The sequence below is a fragment of the Gymnodraco acuticeps genome, unplaced genomic scaffold (genome assembly GCF_902827175.1).
Source record: "Gymnodraco acuticeps unplaced genomic scaffold, fGymAcu1.1, whole genome shotgun sequence".
Taxonomy (NCBI): Eukaryota; Metazoa; Chordata; class Actinopteri; order Perciformes; family Bathydraconidae; genus Gymnodraco; species Gymnodraco acuticeps.
The window spans coordinates 263277-283890 of record NW_022991911.1 but is presented as its reverse complement, the minus strand read 5'-3'; the positions used below and the strand labels follow the sequence as shown (position 1 = coordinate 283890).

General features: G+C 39.5%; 1 protein-coding gene across 1 annotated transcript in view; it reads left to right on the top strand.

The window, feature by feature from the left end:
- LOC117535609 (helicase with zinc finger domain 2-like) overlaps nt 1-20614 on the top strand; it is a gene marked incomplete at its 5' end in the record, with an annotated part of 46582 nt that overhangs the window by 3883 nt on the left and 22085 nt on the right. Inside the window, 14 exons of the mRNA XM_034200134.1 lie at nt 176-690; nt 782-1420; nt 8142-8940; nt 9079-9154; nt 9329-12731; nt 12893-12978; nt 13195-13320; nt 13401-13556; nt 13638-13782; nt 13862-13990; nt 14279-14471; nt 16348-16494; nt 18751-18960; nt 19087-19243. Of these exons, the coding sequence (XP_034056025.1) occupies nt 176-690; nt 782-1420; nt 8142-8940; nt 9079-9154; nt 9329-12731; nt 12893-12978; nt 13195-13320; nt 13401-13556; nt 13638-13782; nt 13862-13990; nt 14279-14471; nt 16348-16494; nt 18751-18960; nt 19087-19243 (6781 nt within the window). The remainder of the gene's footprint in view (nt 1-175; nt 691-781; nt 1421-8141; nt 8941-9078; nt 9155-9328; nt 12732-12892; nt 12979-13194; nt 13321-13400; nt 13557-13637; nt 13783-13861; nt 13991-14278; nt 14472-16347; nt 16495-18750; nt 18961-19086; nt 19244-20614) is intronic.

Here is a 20614-nt window from a genome sequence, read left to right as displayed (position 1 = left end):
CTATACAATGTCATATATATAAAAGCCCTTAATCAGAATGCTGTGTTCAACTATTACCCTAGTTACTCTTCTTAGTATCTTTGTAGTATTCACATCATCTATAGAAATGTGTTTTCCTTCATGTCTGAGAAATGTTGTTCATAGTTTGCTTACTAGCCACTTTCTGTATGTACAGAGACAGCTCGTGCATGTGGCGCTGCTAAAGCAAGAACCAGGAGCTTCCTATACGCTCGGCGACATCAGCTCAGTGCCCTGCATCTACTCCCCCGGTGAACCCTTTCTCACTGACGACATGACCTATGACATCACCGTGTCTTTCACATCCATCAACCCAGGCCTGTACGACCAGTGGTTAGTACTAGATTTTGACATGAGACCAGTGCTCTTGAAGAAACTCCGGGTTAGAGTAGGCAAGCTGTCATTGGATGACGTTGAACAACCAACAGTGACGTTTGGATACACCTTTCAAAGTGCTGAGCGCTGGCATCGAGGAAACCGGGTTATCATCCCATGTTCGTCCAGGACAGAAGAACAGGAGAAACTGTTAAAGAAGTACAAGCCTCCTCAGATTAGCTTTCTGTATAAATCCTCCTACAGCAGCCAAACACCTCTGAACAGTGACAACTACAGAGAAAGAATGCACCAGTTCCTGTACGATGAGGAACAGGCAGAGGACCAGATTGTTTCAAGGTAATGTGCTTTCCTGTAGAGAGTTCCTTTTATCATGTTTGGATTTTGCAACTATTTACAAATTCTAAGCTTGTTTTCTGATTTTCTTTAGGTTAAATGTTTGTGGAGGAATTACAACATCGGAGATGTTGAACTGTAAAAAGTTTGGCATGATGAAGGCTCCTCGGGGAGAACTGTTCTGTGCTGTCTCCATTCCTTGTAAGCTCACTCCAGACACCCCTGAGGGACTGGCACTGAAACGCAGCATCCAGTCTGCCCTGATAGCCCCTTTATCTGAAAGTAGTCAAAACTCCAAGGTCTATGAAGCCAGCATACTGAAAGACGAAACAAGTGAGAACACCATGTATTTGCAACTGTCTAAGGAGTGTTGCTCTGATCTTACACTCAGAAGCAATGAGTCGTATCAAATGGAGGTGCAGTTCCAGCTCAATCGCCACAGCTTCTGCACCATGCACAAGGCCGTAGACCTCCTTCCTGATACAAAAAGAGTGCTGCCAGACCTTAAACACTGTGGAGTTCCTGTGAATAACATCAAACATGAGAAGCTCAACCCAAAGCAGCAGTCAGCAGTTGACTTTATCACAGGAAGCCCCAATGTCCAGAAATATTCAGCACCACTTCTCATCTACGGACCATTTGGAACTGGGAAAACATTCACCCTTGCTTTAGCAGCCCGAGAGCTGTGTAAGCTGCCTCCCAACAAAGTGCTTATTTGCACCCACACCAACAGGTAATGACAATTATTCTATATGTGTTAATAATATACTGATTCCTTAATACATTAAAAACAGATTTTTTTTTTGTGGACCTTTTATTACTTTCAAAGTGTTCATCGAGTCATGCTCATTGCTCTAAGCTGTACTGTCTAGAGCAGGGGTGCCCAACCTTTTTTGAACCGAGAGCTACTTTTAAAGTTGCCAGTCTGCCGAGATCTACCAGTCCAAATAGAGAGGCGTAGCCATTACTGACAGCCTACTACCAGGTAAATACACACTTCTACTTGTATAAAACTCACCTTTGTACGATTAATACTTCATAAAATACTGCAGATCCTTTATCTTACCTCTTTCTAATCTACACACATACAAGTATTTAACTGAAGTTACACAACAGTGTTGTTGATACAGAGTTGGAGTTTATTCACACGTCACACTACAGTGGGTAATGTTTTCAAGAAACATTGAACAGTGCTGCCACATATGATACAGGAAAAAAAGAAAAGACTCTGAACCCTTTCTTTGCCATTATATAAAAATAGTGTTGCTACAAACAACCCTGTCTCCTAAAAATTACGTTCCCACAGAACTAAACTGCATTCTGAATTACGTTTAGCTTGAAACGTATTTACTCCCACGTTACGTTCGTTATGAACGTATCTAAAATACGTTTATTTTCTACATATCTTCTAGAAACATATTTTCTCCCACGTTACGTTCCTTATGAACGTATCTTAAATACGTTTATTTTCTACATATCTTTGCCATTTATTGTCTTGCTTATAATAATGATAATAGTCATTTATAAATATCATTTTAGAGCACACCTTTGAAATCGAGAATCAGGCTCGATATATGGTTAAATTAAAATCAGTAGGCGAGGCTGTAATTTCGCCAGCTGTTACTCTCATGAGCGAGGCAGAAAATAATAGTTTTAACATGACAAAAAGCTGCTGTGTCGTTTACCTCAAACATTAAAACAAATCCAGAGTTACGTGTTTCTGTACTTCCTCTAAGAAGAAAAGACAGTAAAAGAAGAGCTCTGTGGCTTCAGGCTTGATCGCCGTTCAAATGACAGCGTTGGTTTCCCCAAAAGTGGGCGGGGCTGTAAAGTGACATAGATTTTACTCTCATCTATTATTCAAAACCATTCTATGTATTCTAACGTAAATTACATGCCAGTGTTTTATCTTTTTATTTATTTGTTTTTATTTTAAATCGTATAAACGTCTGTGAGGAAAATAAATGGGGTTTAGAGCCTCAAAATACTGAAATCTGTATTTTTTAAAATCTTTTCCTTCTAATTTGTTATTCTTTTCTAAATAACACACTGTTATTTACTCAACAATAACACACAATTATCCTTGTTTTTATTTATTTGTTTAATTCTATAATCTTGGGCTTTTTAGCCGTAAATAAAGTCACCAGAAACAGACGGGACATTTCGAGATTTAGGATGGCCGAAGACACTACACTACCCATAATCCCCAGCTATCGTTTGGGACTACAGTCCCGTTGACAAACCCCGTGATGTTGGAGTGGTAGTGCGCCAAGGTTACGCCGAGCGTCAAGCTCTTTGAAATGGAACGAAACCACGGCAGACTATTCAAAACTGGACTCGAACGCCCCCCGAGAAATACACATGCTGGCTATTGTGTTTCGCAACATGTTCTCTATGGCACGTCTCTACTGGGAATTGTAGTTTTAAAAGACGTTTTTCCCAAAATTAGAAGTTGCCAGTATTAAACTGTGTACAGCCCTGGAGGTTTAGGCGATAGGAAACATATTGGTGTGTACACATTTAAAACATGTAATTACTAAATGGGTAAAAATCGCTTATATCCATAATGGGCAGCATTAATATATACCCACACGACAGCTTACTTTGTAATTCTACTCCACTACAATTCAGAGGTTAACCTGGTATTTTTACTCCACTACATTTAGTTTAGTTACTTTGCAGATTCTGATTAATGATGTGAAATATAAACAACCCTTAAAGCAGACTTTAGTTACACCTGAGTAAAATTCAGGGAAGGTGATTGTCAAGTGCCAACAATCAGGAGAGATATTTGATAGGTGGTGCTTGAGAAGACGAAACATTTATCTGCAGATCTCTATAAAGTATATTCATTACTCGTTATTCTCTACTAATAGTTAATTAAAAACTGTATAATGGCTATTTTGCACATCCCTTTCAAGATTTTCTAAGGTTTATTGATCATATACACAACTTGGGTCGCAGGTTCCTCAACAGCGCATTACAAGACATCTATCAATATGTGTGTACCTCCACCATTAAACTGTCATATTCTGCACATTTCTTATTCTATCTACATACATAAGAGTATAATTAATGTGTATAATATCAGTTAAAAGAAGTGCTTCAACATAGTTAACATTGCAGGAAAGCAATATATTAGACGTTAAGTACTTTGTCAGGCTTAATATTCATCGGTAGATAGATACCCCCAAAGCTTTTTTCTTGTTTAAAATAAGACCTTAACCTAAAGTATTCTTTAATGTGTTAATAAAGGTTAATTCGTTTTTCTGTTTTGCACATCCTCCTATTAATATCTTTGTACATCCGGCACTAAACTGTTTTATTGTAGAGATCACTTATAGTATCTTCTTGACTTTTTATATTCTATATTTCTATCATTGACCTTCTACTTTCCCCCTATGAAAGTATGTACTCTTAATATTGTTTTCATCAAATAACATTATTCAACAAAAATAATTCAATAACGTGCTTTAACCACTAGGCGGTGCACACAAGGTACACACAGCATACTAATAATAACTTTGTATTATTAGTGTAGAACACTTATGTATGTATAACATCTGAAGATGTGTAGTTTTATTCATGTTTTTACATAATTTTACAGGATATTGCTATACTATTTCTAATGTTTTACTTCTACACATTAATATCTGATTTGTAAAACATCACAGACAGAAAGGTATATCCGTCATTTAATGGTACGCTATTGAAATTCTGAATCCATAGATGTGTCTCCCATCACCCAAATCCCCTGACTATTCTCTCAACTCAGTATTTACATTCTTATATTTAAAGAAAATCAGTAATATCTTTAAAAACTACAAGTCCTTTTCTATCAGCTGTGCACCGTTATGGTGTAAATATAACCTATTATCTACCAATTGGATCAAATATAAAAGTCAGCCGAATTACTATTGATACTGCAAGGAGACGTATTTTGTGAAAAGAAATTGAAGATGTTGTTTAATTGTTGATATATTTATGATCCACATCAAGTATTCAGTTTTGGCGGCAGTTCCTCATGTTTGTCTAGAAGTCTTCTCATCAGGGCTCTATAAATAAAGAACTACGGCAGATGTATAATATTTAAGGCAGCCGAACCGTGTATTACAATGCCGTTATGTGATGACTTCCAAAGAGAAAAGCAAGAACACTCTGAATTAGGTATTATTTTATTTTTCGTTTTCGGATATCGCAACTTATTAACACCATATCCCAGCGTTTATTGCGGCTAAAACATCCAATCAACGAGCTTCAAGCTGAGGATCTTGGGTAATCAGTTCGGTGGGTTTGTGGTGTGTATCGCTCGAAATGTCCCGTCTGTTTCCGGTGACTTTATTTACGGCTAAAAAGCCCAAGATTATAGAATTAAACGAATAAATAAAAACAAGGATAATTGTGTGTTATGGTTGAGTAAATAACAGTGTGTTATTTAGAAAAGAATAACAAATTAGAAGGAAAAGATTTTAAAAAATACAGATTTCAGTATTTTGAGGCTCTAAACCCCATTTATTTTCCTCACAGACGGGAAAAAAGTCCGACATTATACGATTTAAAATAAAATCAAATAAATAAAAAGATAAAACACTGGCATGTAATTTACGTTAGAATAAATAGAATGGTTTTGAATAATAGATGATAGTAAAACGTCACTTTACAGCCCCGCCCACTTTTGGGGAAACCAACGCTGTCATTTGAACGGCGATCAAGCCTGAAGCCACAGAGCTCTTCTTTTACTGTCCTTTCTTCTTAGAGGAAGTACAGAAACACGTAACTCTGGATTTGTTTAATCTTTGAGGTGCAATAAACGACACAGCAGCTTTTTGTCATGTTAAAACTATTATTTTCTGCCTCGCTCATGAGAGTAACAGCTGCCGAAATTACAGCCTCGCCTACTGATTTTAATTTAACCATATATCGAGCCCGATTCTCGATTTCAAATGTGTGCTCTAAAATGATATTTATAAATGACTATTATCATTATTATAAGCAAGGCAATACATGGCAAAGATATGTAGAAAATAAACGTATTTAAGATACGTTCATAACGAACGTAACGTGGGAGAAAATACGTTTCTAGAAGATATGTAGAAAATAAACGTATTTAAGATACGTTCATAACGAACGTAACGTGGGAGAAGATATGTGTCGAAAATAAACGTATTTGAGATACGTTCATAACAAACGTAACGTGGGAGAAAATACGTTTCTAGCTAAACGTAATTGAGAATGCAGTTTAGTTCTGTGGGAACGTAATTTTTAGGAGACAGGGTTGCTACAAAAGTATAAATTAGGCTTACTAATAAGACAACTCAGATCTGAAGCAACACAGGAATCTGCTGCCAAAGTGCAATAAAAAAGACAAAATTAATAGAATCTAACCCTTGTTTTGTTGCATTTTAGTAGATTATAAAAAAGAAATGCCTTTAAAATAGGATGCAAGCAACACTAGTTTCTTAACCTGAATTGATAATAGACTATAATCAATTTAAGTTTGCATTCTTATACCATTTTGTACAATAATTATAATGACTAAGTTCAAACAAACTAAAACTTACAGCAGATTAATAACGGTATCTAACTTGAGTTTTTATTATATCAAAAACCTGTTGAAATGCTACTGTTATTTTTACTGTCCCCCAAAAGCGCGTCGGCAGCCTCCAGGAATGCTTCTTTCACAACTTCGCCGTCTTTGAAAGACTACATGTGTTACGCAAGAACGTGACTGATACGTTAAGATGCTATGCCTATGGTAGCAGCCTTGCTCTTGTTGTTGGGCCTGGGTTGCGTTCCGATAATCCAAAAATCAGCTCCTAAATTCTAACCCTATCTCCTATTCCTTGATCTCTGAGTGAAACGTCACGGGGTTAAGGGATAGTGGATAGGAGAATTCAAAAGGACTTAGGAGAAGAGACCGCGGTACTTTAGAGAATCCGAATGCACTTTCACTATCCGACGTGTTTATGATGCGCCAGCGGACGTCATGAATGTGCGTCTGCTGCTGTGGGGAAACTATGGAAACTACAGTTTTCTATACAGCGGACTACAACATGGATGTTTAATAAGAACGAGGGACTACTGTAAACTCATCTAGAGACTCTGCACCGTGCTCTGATGCTGTTGCTTTATGCTTTATGAACGTGGACAACAGAGAAACATGTTCTTCATGACCAAAGTTGGAATTGAAATAAAAAAGGAAAGTGAAATGTATGCTCGTCACCCTCTCCCTCCGGTCCACATTAATACAAATGATCCCAATACGTATGATTGTATGAACTATGAAAATATCTTAAAATCAATACAAATGTATTTATTATAAACGTTAGTCCTTAACATCTATCACTGTGTATATCACCATTCAAACATCTTTTAAAAGTTGAACAAACCCCACACAGCTCAGTAAAGACTGTGAGATGTTGACTTTATTTGATCATTTCAGTAAAAACTAACGTTCATATTTCTCTTTTTGATTATAATACTGATGAACGTTCAGAAAAAAGCACTTTGGCAACTTACCACATACGTTTTAAAATGCTTAATAAGCACCGTAACTTTCATGATATAATTTCTCGGTCATAATCGTTTGTTTCCGTGAACGGCCGACTGTTGAGTGACGGCAAATGCTGCGGCTGCAATGCATTGTGGGGCAGAATTTTCTCCTCTCCTTTCGGTTAGGGAGGTCCAGTGGTTCCTAAGCTAAAGGAGGTTATAAAGGAAGTTTGAAACCTCCTTTCCTTTCATTTGGAGAATTGGAACGGCACTTATCATGGCTGCCACTGAGGGACTTCCGGGTCATTTCACTCCGTTAGGAAGGTTCCTAAGCTAAATGGACTATTGGAATGCAACCCTGGTGAAAATGGACTGCTGTGCATTTAGCTGTCCTTTCAGGTCCCTCCCCTTTTGGAGCGTAGGGCAGAATTTGGAGGGAATTCCGTCTCGTAGCGTTTGTGCACTGTTTTGAAATGCCGCTCCTAAATTACCCTTCTTCGATAAAGCCACGCTCGCATTGCAGATGAGACAGATGGACTTTGAATTGGAATAGATACACAAATAATCATCCTCCCACTCGGAGTGAGAATTATATATGTTTTGCTTCTGCCATAATTGCGGTCTTGTGTGTGTGCGGACTGTCACTCCTGTTGACACGGACAACGTTAGCGAACTAGTGCACACTGCCCACTGCTCACCAGCCACGCCCCGACACATGGGGTCACGCCGGCCAATCACAAAGCTTTGATGCGTTCAAGTGCATTTTTCTGGCACAGGAAGATTATGTTAAAGGACATTAACGATAAAACAGAATATTGTTGTTCTATTTTTAGACACATCTCGCGATCGACTGGGAATCTCCCCGCGATCGACCGGTCGATCGCGATCGACTGGTTGGGCACCCCTGGTCTAGAGTATGTTTTCCAAAAATAGCACCAACATTAACTTTTTTTTCCTTTCAGTTCTGCAGATCTGTACGTCAGAGATCACTTCCATCCATTCATCAACAAGAAAGATAATGGAACGAGGCCAATTAGAATAAAAGTGAACAAACAAGGGAAAGCTTTGTTTGCCACAGATGAGATCACTTTGAAATACTGCTTGCTTTCGGAAGACAAACAGTCTTTTTTACCACCTACAAAAGCTGCTCTTGATCGCCACAAAATAGTTATAACAACCACAACAATGGCAAGACATTTCCATGACCTAAATCTCCCAGAGGGATATTTTACCCACATACTGATTGATGAAGCCTCTCAGATGCTTGAATGTGAAGCCTTGATGGCCCTTGGCCTTGCTGGTCCACAAACCAGAGTTGTTTTGGCTGGAGATCACATGCAAATGGGACCCAAGCTTTTCTCAGTTGATGATCATCACCGTTCAAATCACACACTCCTTAATCGCCTCTTCCACTACTATCAAGGCCAAAAGTGTGATGCTGCCCAGAATAGTAGAATCATTTTCAATGAAAACTACCGCTCAACCAAAGAGATTGTGGATTTTGTTTCCACCAATTTCTACGTCGGTAAGAATGACGTTATCAAAGCTAAAGGAAATGTTCCGCCTCCTGCAAATGGCAATGCCTTAAAGTTTCACCATGTCAGGGGAGAATGTCTCTTGGACACTGGGTCTATGTCTTGGTGTAACAAAGAAGAAGTTGTCAAAGTGGCTGAAGCAGTGAAAGAGGTTCTCGAACAGTGGCCATTGACATGGGGGCCCAAGGACCCAAGCTCAATCTGCATTCTATCAGACGGATGTCAGGTAACTTTTAAGATTGAGATGAATATATTGTTTTTAAAAAATATTTATCAAAGACTTCTGCATCAAGTAATATCTCAATGTATTTTTTTGTCGAGTTGTAATAATTTAATTATCTGACTTTTTTCATGTGTTTCATAGGTCTGGCAAATGAGGAAAGCACTTTCAAAAAGAGGCCTCAATGAAGTCCATGTTGAGAATCTTGCAAATGTCCAAGGTAATTTAGTTTCGCTTTAAGAACTCCTGGATGATTATCCTTTTTTGTTAGACATTGATTGTGCCAACCCTGCACACCTGTTTGACCGTTATTATATACCGTATATATATTTATATTACCCTTTCCATATCATTGTCATTTAACAGAAAACACATTGTCTTCATGTGTTTACAGGTAAACAGTTCAGGGCAGTCATTATGACAGCTGTGCAAACACGTGACAGCCTGAAAACATCTCACCTACCTGGTCTGGAGCTGTTCAATGATGCGCGTGTGTTGAACACTGCAATGACCAGAGCTCAGTCCCAGGTAGTTGTGGTTGGAGATGCTGCTGCCCTCTGTTGCTTTGGGAACTGCTCAAAGGTCTGGAAGAGCTACATAGATCATTGCATCAACAACAACAGTGTCACACCAAAGCATTTCACCAAGGATTTCTTCATGAAAGATGTCATGGAAACGACAAAGTTTCAGAAGCCTGAACATGTGGATGAGAGCAGCACTCTCAGTGATGCAATTCTTCAAGAGTTGAAAGATGACTATGAACTCCTGAAAAAAGAACACCATTTGGATGAGGACAAGTGGAAATGTAAAGACTTCAACAACCATAGGTCAAGATCATCATACAATATCAGTGATGTTGATGCAAATCTTTTGAAATATCCAGGGATGTTCAAGCACGGAAAGTTGGTCAGGGAGTCATATAACAAAGGTTATGTTGTACCATTTGACAACCCCACCTCAAGAATACGCATCAAAGGAAGAGATAACATGGGTCAGACCTTCACTGGAGACGAAGTGGTCTTACAAACAGAGAAGGTGATCAGCATCACCAAGCAATCTGAATCAGCCCGCGTTCTTGTGTGTCTGCTTGAGGATGAGGATCACAGCAAACCAAGACAAAATTCTGAAGAAACATTTATCAAAAGAACGATGATACCCATTGCAAAATCTGCCCCTAAAATACGCATACTGATCAGCAAGAGAAAACGTAACTGCATTCCAATATGGGAGAAAATGAATGGTCAGTGGACGACTGCAGCGTTTGAGCATCTTGATGAAAAGCTCAAACAGAACAATGTATTTGTGGTGCAAATAATTGGATGGAAAGAAAATTGTTATATTCCATTAGGGAACGTCATAGATATTCTTCCTATTGGAAGTTCTGTGGTTGGCGGTCTACGGATCCTGAATAAAGAATTCAAAGTTGAACCCAATACATGTAATCCAGACGAGGGTCTCTTCTCACAAGATGAAGACGGGACACACAGAGAGGACTTAAGCCATATGATCACTTTCACGGTTGACCCCAAAGAAGCAAAAGACTTGGACGACGCCATCAGTGTTAGGGAGATTGGAGAGCATGAGTATGAGTTGGGAGTCCACATTGCAGATGTGGCCAGCTTTGTGATCCCAGGTTGTGAATTGGACAAGGAGGCAGAACAACGTGGTACTACATATTACAGCGGCAGTGTAGACCCTGTGCACATGTTCCCCAAAGAGTTAAGCACTGGAACCTTCAGTCTTCTGTCAGATGGCAAACAACGCAGGGTGGTATCATTAATGTTCAAAGTAAACAAGAAAACAAATGAGATCATTGGAAAGCACAAACTCCAGCTGTCAGGGATCAATTCTAACAGGCAGTTGTCTTATGACGAGGCAGAGGCCATAATCACTGACCGGTATAGAGAGGGACCTGCATTTGACTCTGTAGAAGACTGTGTCACAGTGGCTTATGGTTTTGCAAAAGCTCGAAGGAAGGACAGACTGGGCTCAGATTGGGCTTATTCTCAACCTGATGATAAGAGATTGCCAGGAAAGCGTAAAGCCAATATGATGATTGAAGAGCTGAGTGTGTTATTTAATACACTTGCATCAAAGGATTTGATTGACTCAAAGAAAACCTTGGATTGCACACCCCTTCGCTGTCAGTCAAAACCTGATTGTGAAAAGATAGAAGACTTCAAGGCGAAATGCGGAGAACTAATTCCTCTATCCTTTCATGTGCGGCACAAAGTTGAAGGAGTTGACGAAGTAGGCGAACAACCCTCAAACTGTGAAAACATCCGCATACTGACAGAAGTGTGGGAAGATATCCAGTCAGCTGCCAGAGCAGATGATATTGACAAAATGGTGGACCTTATAGCGGCAGATGACATCCATCCTCCTCTCCAATCAGTCGTTGATCAGTTCAGAAAATGTTCTAGTAAAGCTAAAGTCATATGTTCCAGCTCCCACTCCAGAGAAGTGTTTAGGCATTATTCTCTGAACGTAGATTCTTACACACAAGCAACCTCCCCAATACGGCGGTACATGGACCTCATCTCGCAGAGACTTTTGCACTCCATCATACATGACCGGAGAGCGCAATACACTACTCCTGAGATTGCAACTTTGTGTAGTCAATTTGAGGACAACGTCAAGAATGCCAAGGAGTATGAACAAAAGGCAGAGCAGATCTCCTATGCAGTGAGCATAAAAAAACAAAGTGCTTCAAAGCTAGCCTTTGTTGGGAGTCCCAACAGAGACAGTGTTCCAGTGGCATTTCCTTTTAACAAGAACATATTTAGAGAAAGTGTATCAGTTATGTACAAGGATTTACAATTGTGTGACCAACCCATTTTTGATGAAGAAAATGACTGCATCACTCTTACATGGAAAAGGCGGGTCTATGCAGTTGACAACATGCAAATCCACCAAGAGTTGCAAATGACAGACTATGGTCCTTGCGTTGAGCTTCCACTGACAACATGGAAAGCCACTGTTGAAGCAATTGACCAAGAAAACTGGGATCATGCAAAGTCTCTCACAATGGAAGCCAATACTAAGCAGCTGGAAAAACAAATTATTACACACTCTTCTGAAATGGCAGCTCCCAAATCAAAGTCATGTGACTCTGAGGAGCAGGAGGAACAAAGGGAGCATGAGGTCGACATCCATTTGCGTTTGCAGAGAGGGGACACCCTTCAGATCCAAATGACCACTGAGGTAAGAAGAGGTTACATCTTGCCTGCTGTTCAGCTGGTGCGCATTAAACCAAGGTTTGAGATCTGTGTGGACCATGTGCACAGCGCTATCACATGCTTCGCCAAATATGCAGAGGAACCATCAAAAATCTTGTATAGAGACACCAATGAGTATGTACAGATCTGGACACCGTTATGTAAAATGGAATCTGCTTCCACTGCAGTGGATGACAGTGACAGCATAGTCATTGAGAACCTGGTGGTAAACTTCCGTGAAAAGCAGAAAGGCAGCCTAACAGGAAGCTTCTTCTTACCTATTGCATGGATCACTGAATGGGCCATTGAATGTAACCTTTCAAAGTGCTTACTGTGCATACGGAAAAGAGGTTTGACGCTACCTTCAACCCCGGAACATTCTGCTCTGGCAGACCCAAGAGTGTTCACATGGGTGGCCCACGGTGTCACAGTAAAAGCAGAACAAAAAAAACCTCCAAATGAAGGAAGTGAAGTGGAGTTCTATGTCCATGACCGGCCGATGGACAACGTTCCTGATTGTGTCTTTCAGAAAAACACTTCTTTCACAGTTGAAATAATCCCAAAGTCTCTGCCTGACATGTAAGTGTATTTCTCTTTGACTTTACCTGTGTAACATGGCTTAGAGTTTGGCTTTTCATCTGTTATTTTCTTGCATTGACATTCAGGTTATATGTTGTTTGACAATTTCTTCAGCTTTAGATTAAACTGCTGACATACATTTTTATGTTTTCCTTTTGTAGCCGGAAAGAAGAGGCTGTGGAAAACATTCCGTATGCATGTGACCTTGTCAAGGCTATAGCGCTTGGAAAACACATTCCAAAAGAGGGTATGTCCATGAGTCAGCAGTACATAGTTGCATAGACTTTGACTATTTGTCTCAAGTCAACCATTAGAATAAATAATATAACACAATATACTTTTCGAAAAAGTATAATTCTGTAGCTTCACTCGTGCTTGCTAAAAACAATTCATTACATTACATGTCACTTGTTAGACGCTTTTATCCAAAGCGACTTACATACTCATAATGTTGTCTTTGCAGTAAAACCAATGTGGAACCACCAGAGGAAAGAGCTACCGTATGGATTGCCGCAGTTTAACCAGAGTCAGCATCTTGCTGTGGAGAAAGCTCTAAATAATACCTTCACAATTATACAGGGACCACCTGGTAAGAGCTGGAACTGATACTCACCCTGATGCTTCATATTTTCTGTAAAGTGTTAAGCCATTTTCTCATTTGTCTCTTAGGGACGGGAAAGACAGTCGTTGGTGTGAAGATAGTGTTCGGTTTCTTTGAGCTGAACGCTAAGAGCCCACGGACTAATGTTGACCCAAGGGATGCGAAAAAGAAACAAGTTATTCTCTACTGCGGCCCATCCAACAAGTCTGTTGATGTTGTTGCAGGCAAGTTCCTTTGTTTCTGTGCTGATTTTTCAGCAAACATTTTCTGTTAACTTGAGCCATGTTTTTTCTACTGTTACACAGAGTACCTACTGAGGTTTGGGGACAGACTACGGCCCCTCAGGTTCTACAGCCAACAAGTGGAGATGCTTGATTACCCCTATCCAGACTGCGCTCTGCAGTTTTCCCAGAGGTCAATCCGCCAAGAGCGTGCCAAACCAGAGCTCAGGTATTGTAATCATACCAAAACATTTTACAAAAAGAATCTATTACTATTGACTAATAATGGCCTATTTATATGGTTCTAGGAGCATCACTCTGCATCACCGCATGCGGGAGGACACTAACCCTTCTTCAGGTCAAATAAAATATTTTGATCTACGCATTAAACTTGCCCTGGAAAAAGGAAAAAAGCTGCCTCCTAAAGAAGTGAAAGAGTAAGTTCAGATGAAGATTAGTTTCTCATATGAACAAGCCTGATTACTAACAAATATTTATATGAGTTCATATTAGTCAGAATATTAATTTTCTATAATATTAAATAGGGGTTTGTAGTTAGTTATTTAGTTGCATTAGCTCAAAAGCACATTAAGATGACTATCAGAAGAAATTGATAATCGTAAAAAATGTAAAACATTCAAATGAATACCTTGTACTGTATCTGAGGAAAATGATTAAAAACAGAGTAGGAATGCACTAACTGTATCTATTATTTTCCCTCCAAGATACAAAAAACTTCTGGTAAAGGCTCGGAAATATGAGTTTGAACGGCATGACATTATACTGTGTACATGCACACAGTCTTCCACCCCGAATCTGACTAAGACCGTCAGTGCACGGCAGATCCTCATTGATGAATGTGCAATGGCCACTGAACCCCAGGCCCTGATTCCATTAGTCTGCAACCGGCCAGAGAAGGTGGGTTTTCATTTACATGTAACAATAATGATTCTGCTCTGGCTCTCTGCTTACACTGTCCTTAAAGGTAGGGTATGTAAGTTTGAGAAACCGGCTCGAGATACACTTTTTGTTATGTTCCATGGAATGCTCTTAACATCCCGATAGCAATGAATATCTTAAGAGCTTTGACAACAAATCCATTTAAAAAAGTCATCTGTGGAAGCCGTAGCGCTGTAAAAAGCACGACCAATCATCTGAGCCGGCCCGGCTAAAGTAACTGGATGGCCTACCTGCCTGTCAGCCTTCCATCTGTGCACAAACTTATCTCGTGCCCTCATTGGTCATGTGCACGTTCGTGTGTGTTGGAGGAGGGGCTCTGTAAGGAAGTGGCAGATTTTCTCCGGTCGTGTATTTTCAAATTCTAGTGATCTCGAGCTGGTTTCTCAAACTTACATACCCTACCTTTAATGCTGTATGTATGATAATGATGAATGTGGCCTTGATTCATGAAACTGCCCTTAAATTACATGTCAAAAGACAATATGTCTTGCTTCACAAACAAAATGACAAACTACCAGGGCAGATTGAAACAAACGGAATAATATCATATATATAATATAAGGCTGAAGCTTAGACTCAGGTTATGGGGTTTTACAATACATATGTATACATACACATATACCTATATTATATATACATACACAAATACACATATGTATATATTATATACTGTATGTATACATACACATACATACACTCTAGTTCAGTGGTTCTCAACTGGTGGGTCGCGACCCAAAAGTGGGTCGCGGACCCGTTTCGAGTGGGTCGCGGATGTGTGAGTAAAGACAAATAAATTAGGAAACATTTTTTTTGAATTATTATTATTTATTTTTTTGGGGAAAAAGTCAAACTTGTATTTTGAAGGCCCGATTTCTAACGCTGTGCATGCAGTCGGCGTTGGACTGGAAGTACCGGAGACCATAAACGGTTTTGAAAACGTCTGTCACGTAGTGATCATCTTCTCAATAAAACATCTTTGCTGATGTTTTTTCGAGTCTTCTGGCCAATCAGAATCAAGATTGTTGCCGGAAGTTCCCACGGAGAATAACTTTGCGGTAGAACTATTCTTTATACATCCATGGTTACAACTTCAGATACAAATGAACACGTAATGAAATATGACCCTCGGTCTGATGACTGACAGGTCACAGAACAATGGGAGCTATCTACCCTTACCCACAATTTAAAGTAAGTCACACAGACTATCTCCTCTTTGCTCTTCTCGCAGCAAGATGTCAGAACAAAGTGAAAAACAAACAATGGCATAACATATTATTAATATGTCGGGTAGTAATAGATTTATTTATTTTCTTCTCAGAGTGTATCAGAATGCATAGTTTATGTTAGTATTTCTAAAAATCTCCTAGGGGAGAATCCCCCCAGACCCCCCTGCTGGGGTTGGGTTTTCAGCATGCGTGCCTTTTTATATAGTTCAGCTTTAATTCCATCATCTCATTAAACCTTTTTAAAAGCATACTTTAGTTCTGTGAAGGGATATAAGGGATATATGCACTGTAGGCTACTTCACTTTTATTAATATTGTATGCTGAGAAGCGTATATATATATATATATATATATATATATATATATATTACAGCACGATTTTTTGTTGAATAGATTTGAGTGCTTCAAAATGTTGGGTCGCGATGTATTGACCAAGTAAAAAGTGGGTCCCGAGGCCTGACCATTTGAGAACCACTGCTCTAGTTCCCCCACCAGGTATTCCTCTTATCAAAATAAATTGGACAGATTTGAGCACACTCGTGCCCCCCTCAGCCCCAAGCCTTTCAATTTCGTGACACTAGTTATTCACTGTCAGATCTTCTCTTTCAGATTGTTTTGATCGGGGACCATAAACAGTTACGACCCATTGTGAAGAATGTGCATGTGAGGAGAATGGGGATGGCCAAGTCTCTGTTTGAACGTTACCATACGATGCATAAGAAGAACGCCGTGATGCTGGACACCCAGTACAGAATGGTGAGAACATTTATAAACACCAATACTGTGCATGGGAAGTACAAATACACACAGCACCACAAAAATCATTCATCCATTGTTTGAAAATAAGAATGTTTCCACCAGAAAATATATTTAGCATCAAGCAACACACCCTGAACAACATGCAGGACCTCCAATCACCCTAACATTATGAGAAAGAACACTTCTAATCTTGTTGCAGTTACATTATAACCAACATATGTATGCCCACCAGCAGCTAATGTGCGTCTGCCATGGGGAAACCACAATATGCCGTACAGTGGACTACTGTCAGCGCACATAGATACTTTGCACCGTGCGTTCGTATGGTATTGTTTTATGCAGGCTTTATGAACGTGGAAAACAGTGAAAAATATATTCTTCATTAGTTTGGAATTTAAAAAAAAAAGTAAAGTGAAACTTGTTGTCACCCTCCGTTCCACACGTAATCATCCACATGATTGTTTGATAGTATTTTAAAATCAATACAATTTTATTTATAAAAACTTTTTAGGCCTTCACATCTATAACTGTGTATATCACCAAGTTTCAAAGCTCCTTTCCTATCATCTAGAGCAGTGGTTCTCAAACTTTTTTCAATCATGTACCCCCTTTGAAAAAAAATTCAGCCAAGTACCCTGATCAGCGCAAAAACTATTTGTTATGGAAAAAAGGCCTATATAAAGAGGTACAGTACAGCGCTGCACCATCAGTGTCTGATTTATTAAAACAACAACATTGTAACTGATAAACACTTAAATGCTACATTTCAAATGCTTACAATCCATCACTAAATTCATGGCAAACCAATTTTAACATCATGCAATAAAACTAAGACGACATTAGTTGCATTGAACTGATCTTTTTAATAAGTTGTACTTACAATGTAGTGAAACATGGGCTTGTGCTTCACTGAGGATCTTTGTTATTCTGACAGGGAGGCAAACTGCAGTTATTACACTTCGCGTTTTGAAATATGTGTAACTCTATTCATATAAAACCCACACTGCTCAAACTTCCTTACTTTTCCTAAAATTGGTATATTTATCTATTTAGGGGAGTGGGGAATGAAGAGAAACAAATATATGAGCATTTTATGAGCATGGGATTTACATACAGTATATGCATATATATGCATATATGCATATATGCATATATATGCATATATGCATATATGCATAATGCTGCGCTATACTCTGCAGCCACACGCCGTTGCCAAGCAACGCTTATTGTTTAGGTCCTTTGATAAGCAGGCAGTCATATCATTAACTAGAACTAGCTAGATCTGATAGATTTGGACATAAACGCGAGTGAAGTATAACCAGACGCGAGAGAGAGATCAAAGATCAGATCAGCTGCTGCTGACGGAGAACACGCAGCTCTGCATGATCAAAGCTCCGCTGCTGTGACGGACCGTTGAGTGGAGCAAAATTAAATACACAGTTAGACCTAACACACTTAGCTAGTTTATCTACTCTGGAACTAGCTATACTAGTTATACATATATTTATTCTTTACTGTCGGGTCACTTATTACAGGTTCAGCGAGCTGCACGAGACTGATGGGCTGTCAGGAGAGGGAGAGGAAAAGAGAGCACCCCGTTTATTTCCCCCATTTTATTATCCAGAATAACTGTAAACCTTTGAATAAAGTAGTTACTATTAGTAGTTGTTTAAATGCATTACTTATGTTGTTTTTTTCATTAACATAAAATAAATCTCACGTACCCCCTGCAGTACTCCAACGTACCCCTAGGGGTCCGCGTACCCCCATTTGAGAACCACTGATCTAGAGAATTCAAACAGCTCTTATCATGGCTGCCACTGAGGTACTTCCGGGTAATTTCACTCCGTCAGGAACCTTCCTAAACTAAACTGACAATACGACCGTAACCTAGATGTTTTTTAGCTTCCTCTGTCTCTTCTATTTTTGGTTTTATGACAGGTTGCTATCATTATTATTAATAAGGTGCATACGCCACCAGTAGGTGGAGGATAATATATTTTCCCAGGATAACTTTATATATTTTGCGACCTCTTTTACCCTGTCCATCTCTTCATCCACTTATCACATGAGGTGACTTATTTAATACAGTTGTAGTTAGTTTAATATTAGCTCCATCCCTAACAATGCCCCCTAGCTGTTGTAAAATCACCATAAATGACGCTAACTATATGTACTTACTGTTTTATTACCCAACTTGAGTTTTTGTGTTATAAGTGGCAATCACCAACTAGCAATTATGTGCCTTTATAGCATGAGGAAATATGCAAGTTCCCGTCACAAGAATTTTACGAGGGGAATCTGTTAACCGGAGTGGAGCAGCCGAGCAGCGTCCTGCGTGTTGACAATAAGACGATGCCGATCGTTTTTGGGGACATCAGAGGAAAGACCGTCAGCCTGGTGGTCAACACAGCTAAGGGCAACGAGAACTCCAAAGCCAACGAGGAAGAGAGAATCAAAGTGGTACTGTATTGGGCACCCCCTGTTTCCCTGTTGATTTTAAACAGCAATATAAAGATATAAGGGTAAAAGTCACCTGATAGTAATACTTAACATTATTTATTTTTGTTTTACTGGTTTCTTTTGCAGATTGACATTGCTGAAAAGCTGGTGACTAAAGCCAATATCGAACAGCAAAATATTGTGATTCTGTCCCCCTATAACGCGCAAGTGTCAGAAATCCGAGATGGGCTGAAGAAGAAGAAATTGGATGGAATCACCGCAACCACTATCACTAAAAGCCAAGGTGAGAGTCCCTTTAGTAGCTAAACCCCAATGAAGGATATTCCAGAGTCAATTCTGAAGAAGGTACTAACTGTGTAGAGTGTAACCAGTAACGATGGGTCTAACTACTTCCTGTCCTGATGGGTTGTTTGAAGCATTCTCTTAATTTATGGCCAGTAGATCTGACATTTGAAATATTAAATCATAATGTGTAAATATAAATACTATGACTTCCCTAGGATATTAAGATTTTCCTGGTCGCCAGTCCGTCAATCAATTCAGGAGATTAGTCGACTCACCCCACGTTTATGATACTTGTGTATTATGATTATTATTTTAGGGGCTAAGAAGCAACATTATTAGTAACATCACAGTACGTTGTGATGATATAAAAGATAAAATAAAATGGTAAGAATAGCCTTATAATTGAGAATAATTGACATATTCCACGCGAAAAGCGCATATGAGTGACAGCGCACGGAGAGAGATGATTCTTATTATGTGTGTGTGTGTGTGTGTGTGGGTGTGTGGTGTGTGTGTTGTGTGTGTTGGGTGTGTGTGGTGTGTGTGTGTGTGTGTGTGTGTGTGTGTGTGTGTGTGTGTGGTGTGTGTGTGTGTGTGTGTGTGTGTGTGTGTGTGTGTGTGTGTGTGTGTGTGTGTGTGTGTGTGTGTGTGTGTGTGTGTGTGTGTGTGTGTGTGTGGTGTGTTTGTGTGTGGTGTGTGTGTGTGTGTGTGTGTGTGTGTGTGTGTGTGTGTGTGTGTGTGTGTGTGTGTGTGTGTGTGTGTGTGTGTGTGTGTGTGTGTGTGTGTGTGTGTGTGTGTGTGTGTGTGTGTGTGAATGTTAGAACAAATATCACTCGACACCAGGTTGAGAATCAATGATCAGGTAACTAATTTATTCTTGCAAGAAGGAGCAGAGTTAAATCACATACAAAGGATATGGGTTAACTCACACACATGGGGTATGTTGCTCAAAGGAACAGCAAAAAACATCAGGCTTATATCGTCCAAAATACAGGAGATAACAACAAAGTCGTAAATCGAGGTGGCGCTAATATCAGCCGCGGGTGTCGGAAAGTCGGGTCATCTGCGATGGGTCATCTGTGACGTCTTCTGGAAAGAGTCACGCACTTCCTTCACGCTTCATAGAAATTAGATATTTAGGAGACAGCAAGTCTGTCTTCTCATAAATATCAACAACCTGAAATGCCCTGCCTCCTCCTATCACAAGAAGAGGCAGCTGCAAGGTCATACACAGTTCAGAGCCACACATGATATCAGTGCATTAAAACAACCCAAAGAGTGGACAAAACAGTATTTCTCCAACATATCCCTCCTGTTTATACTACGGAATAACATAGAACTTGGAAAAATACAAATGATTATAAAAGAT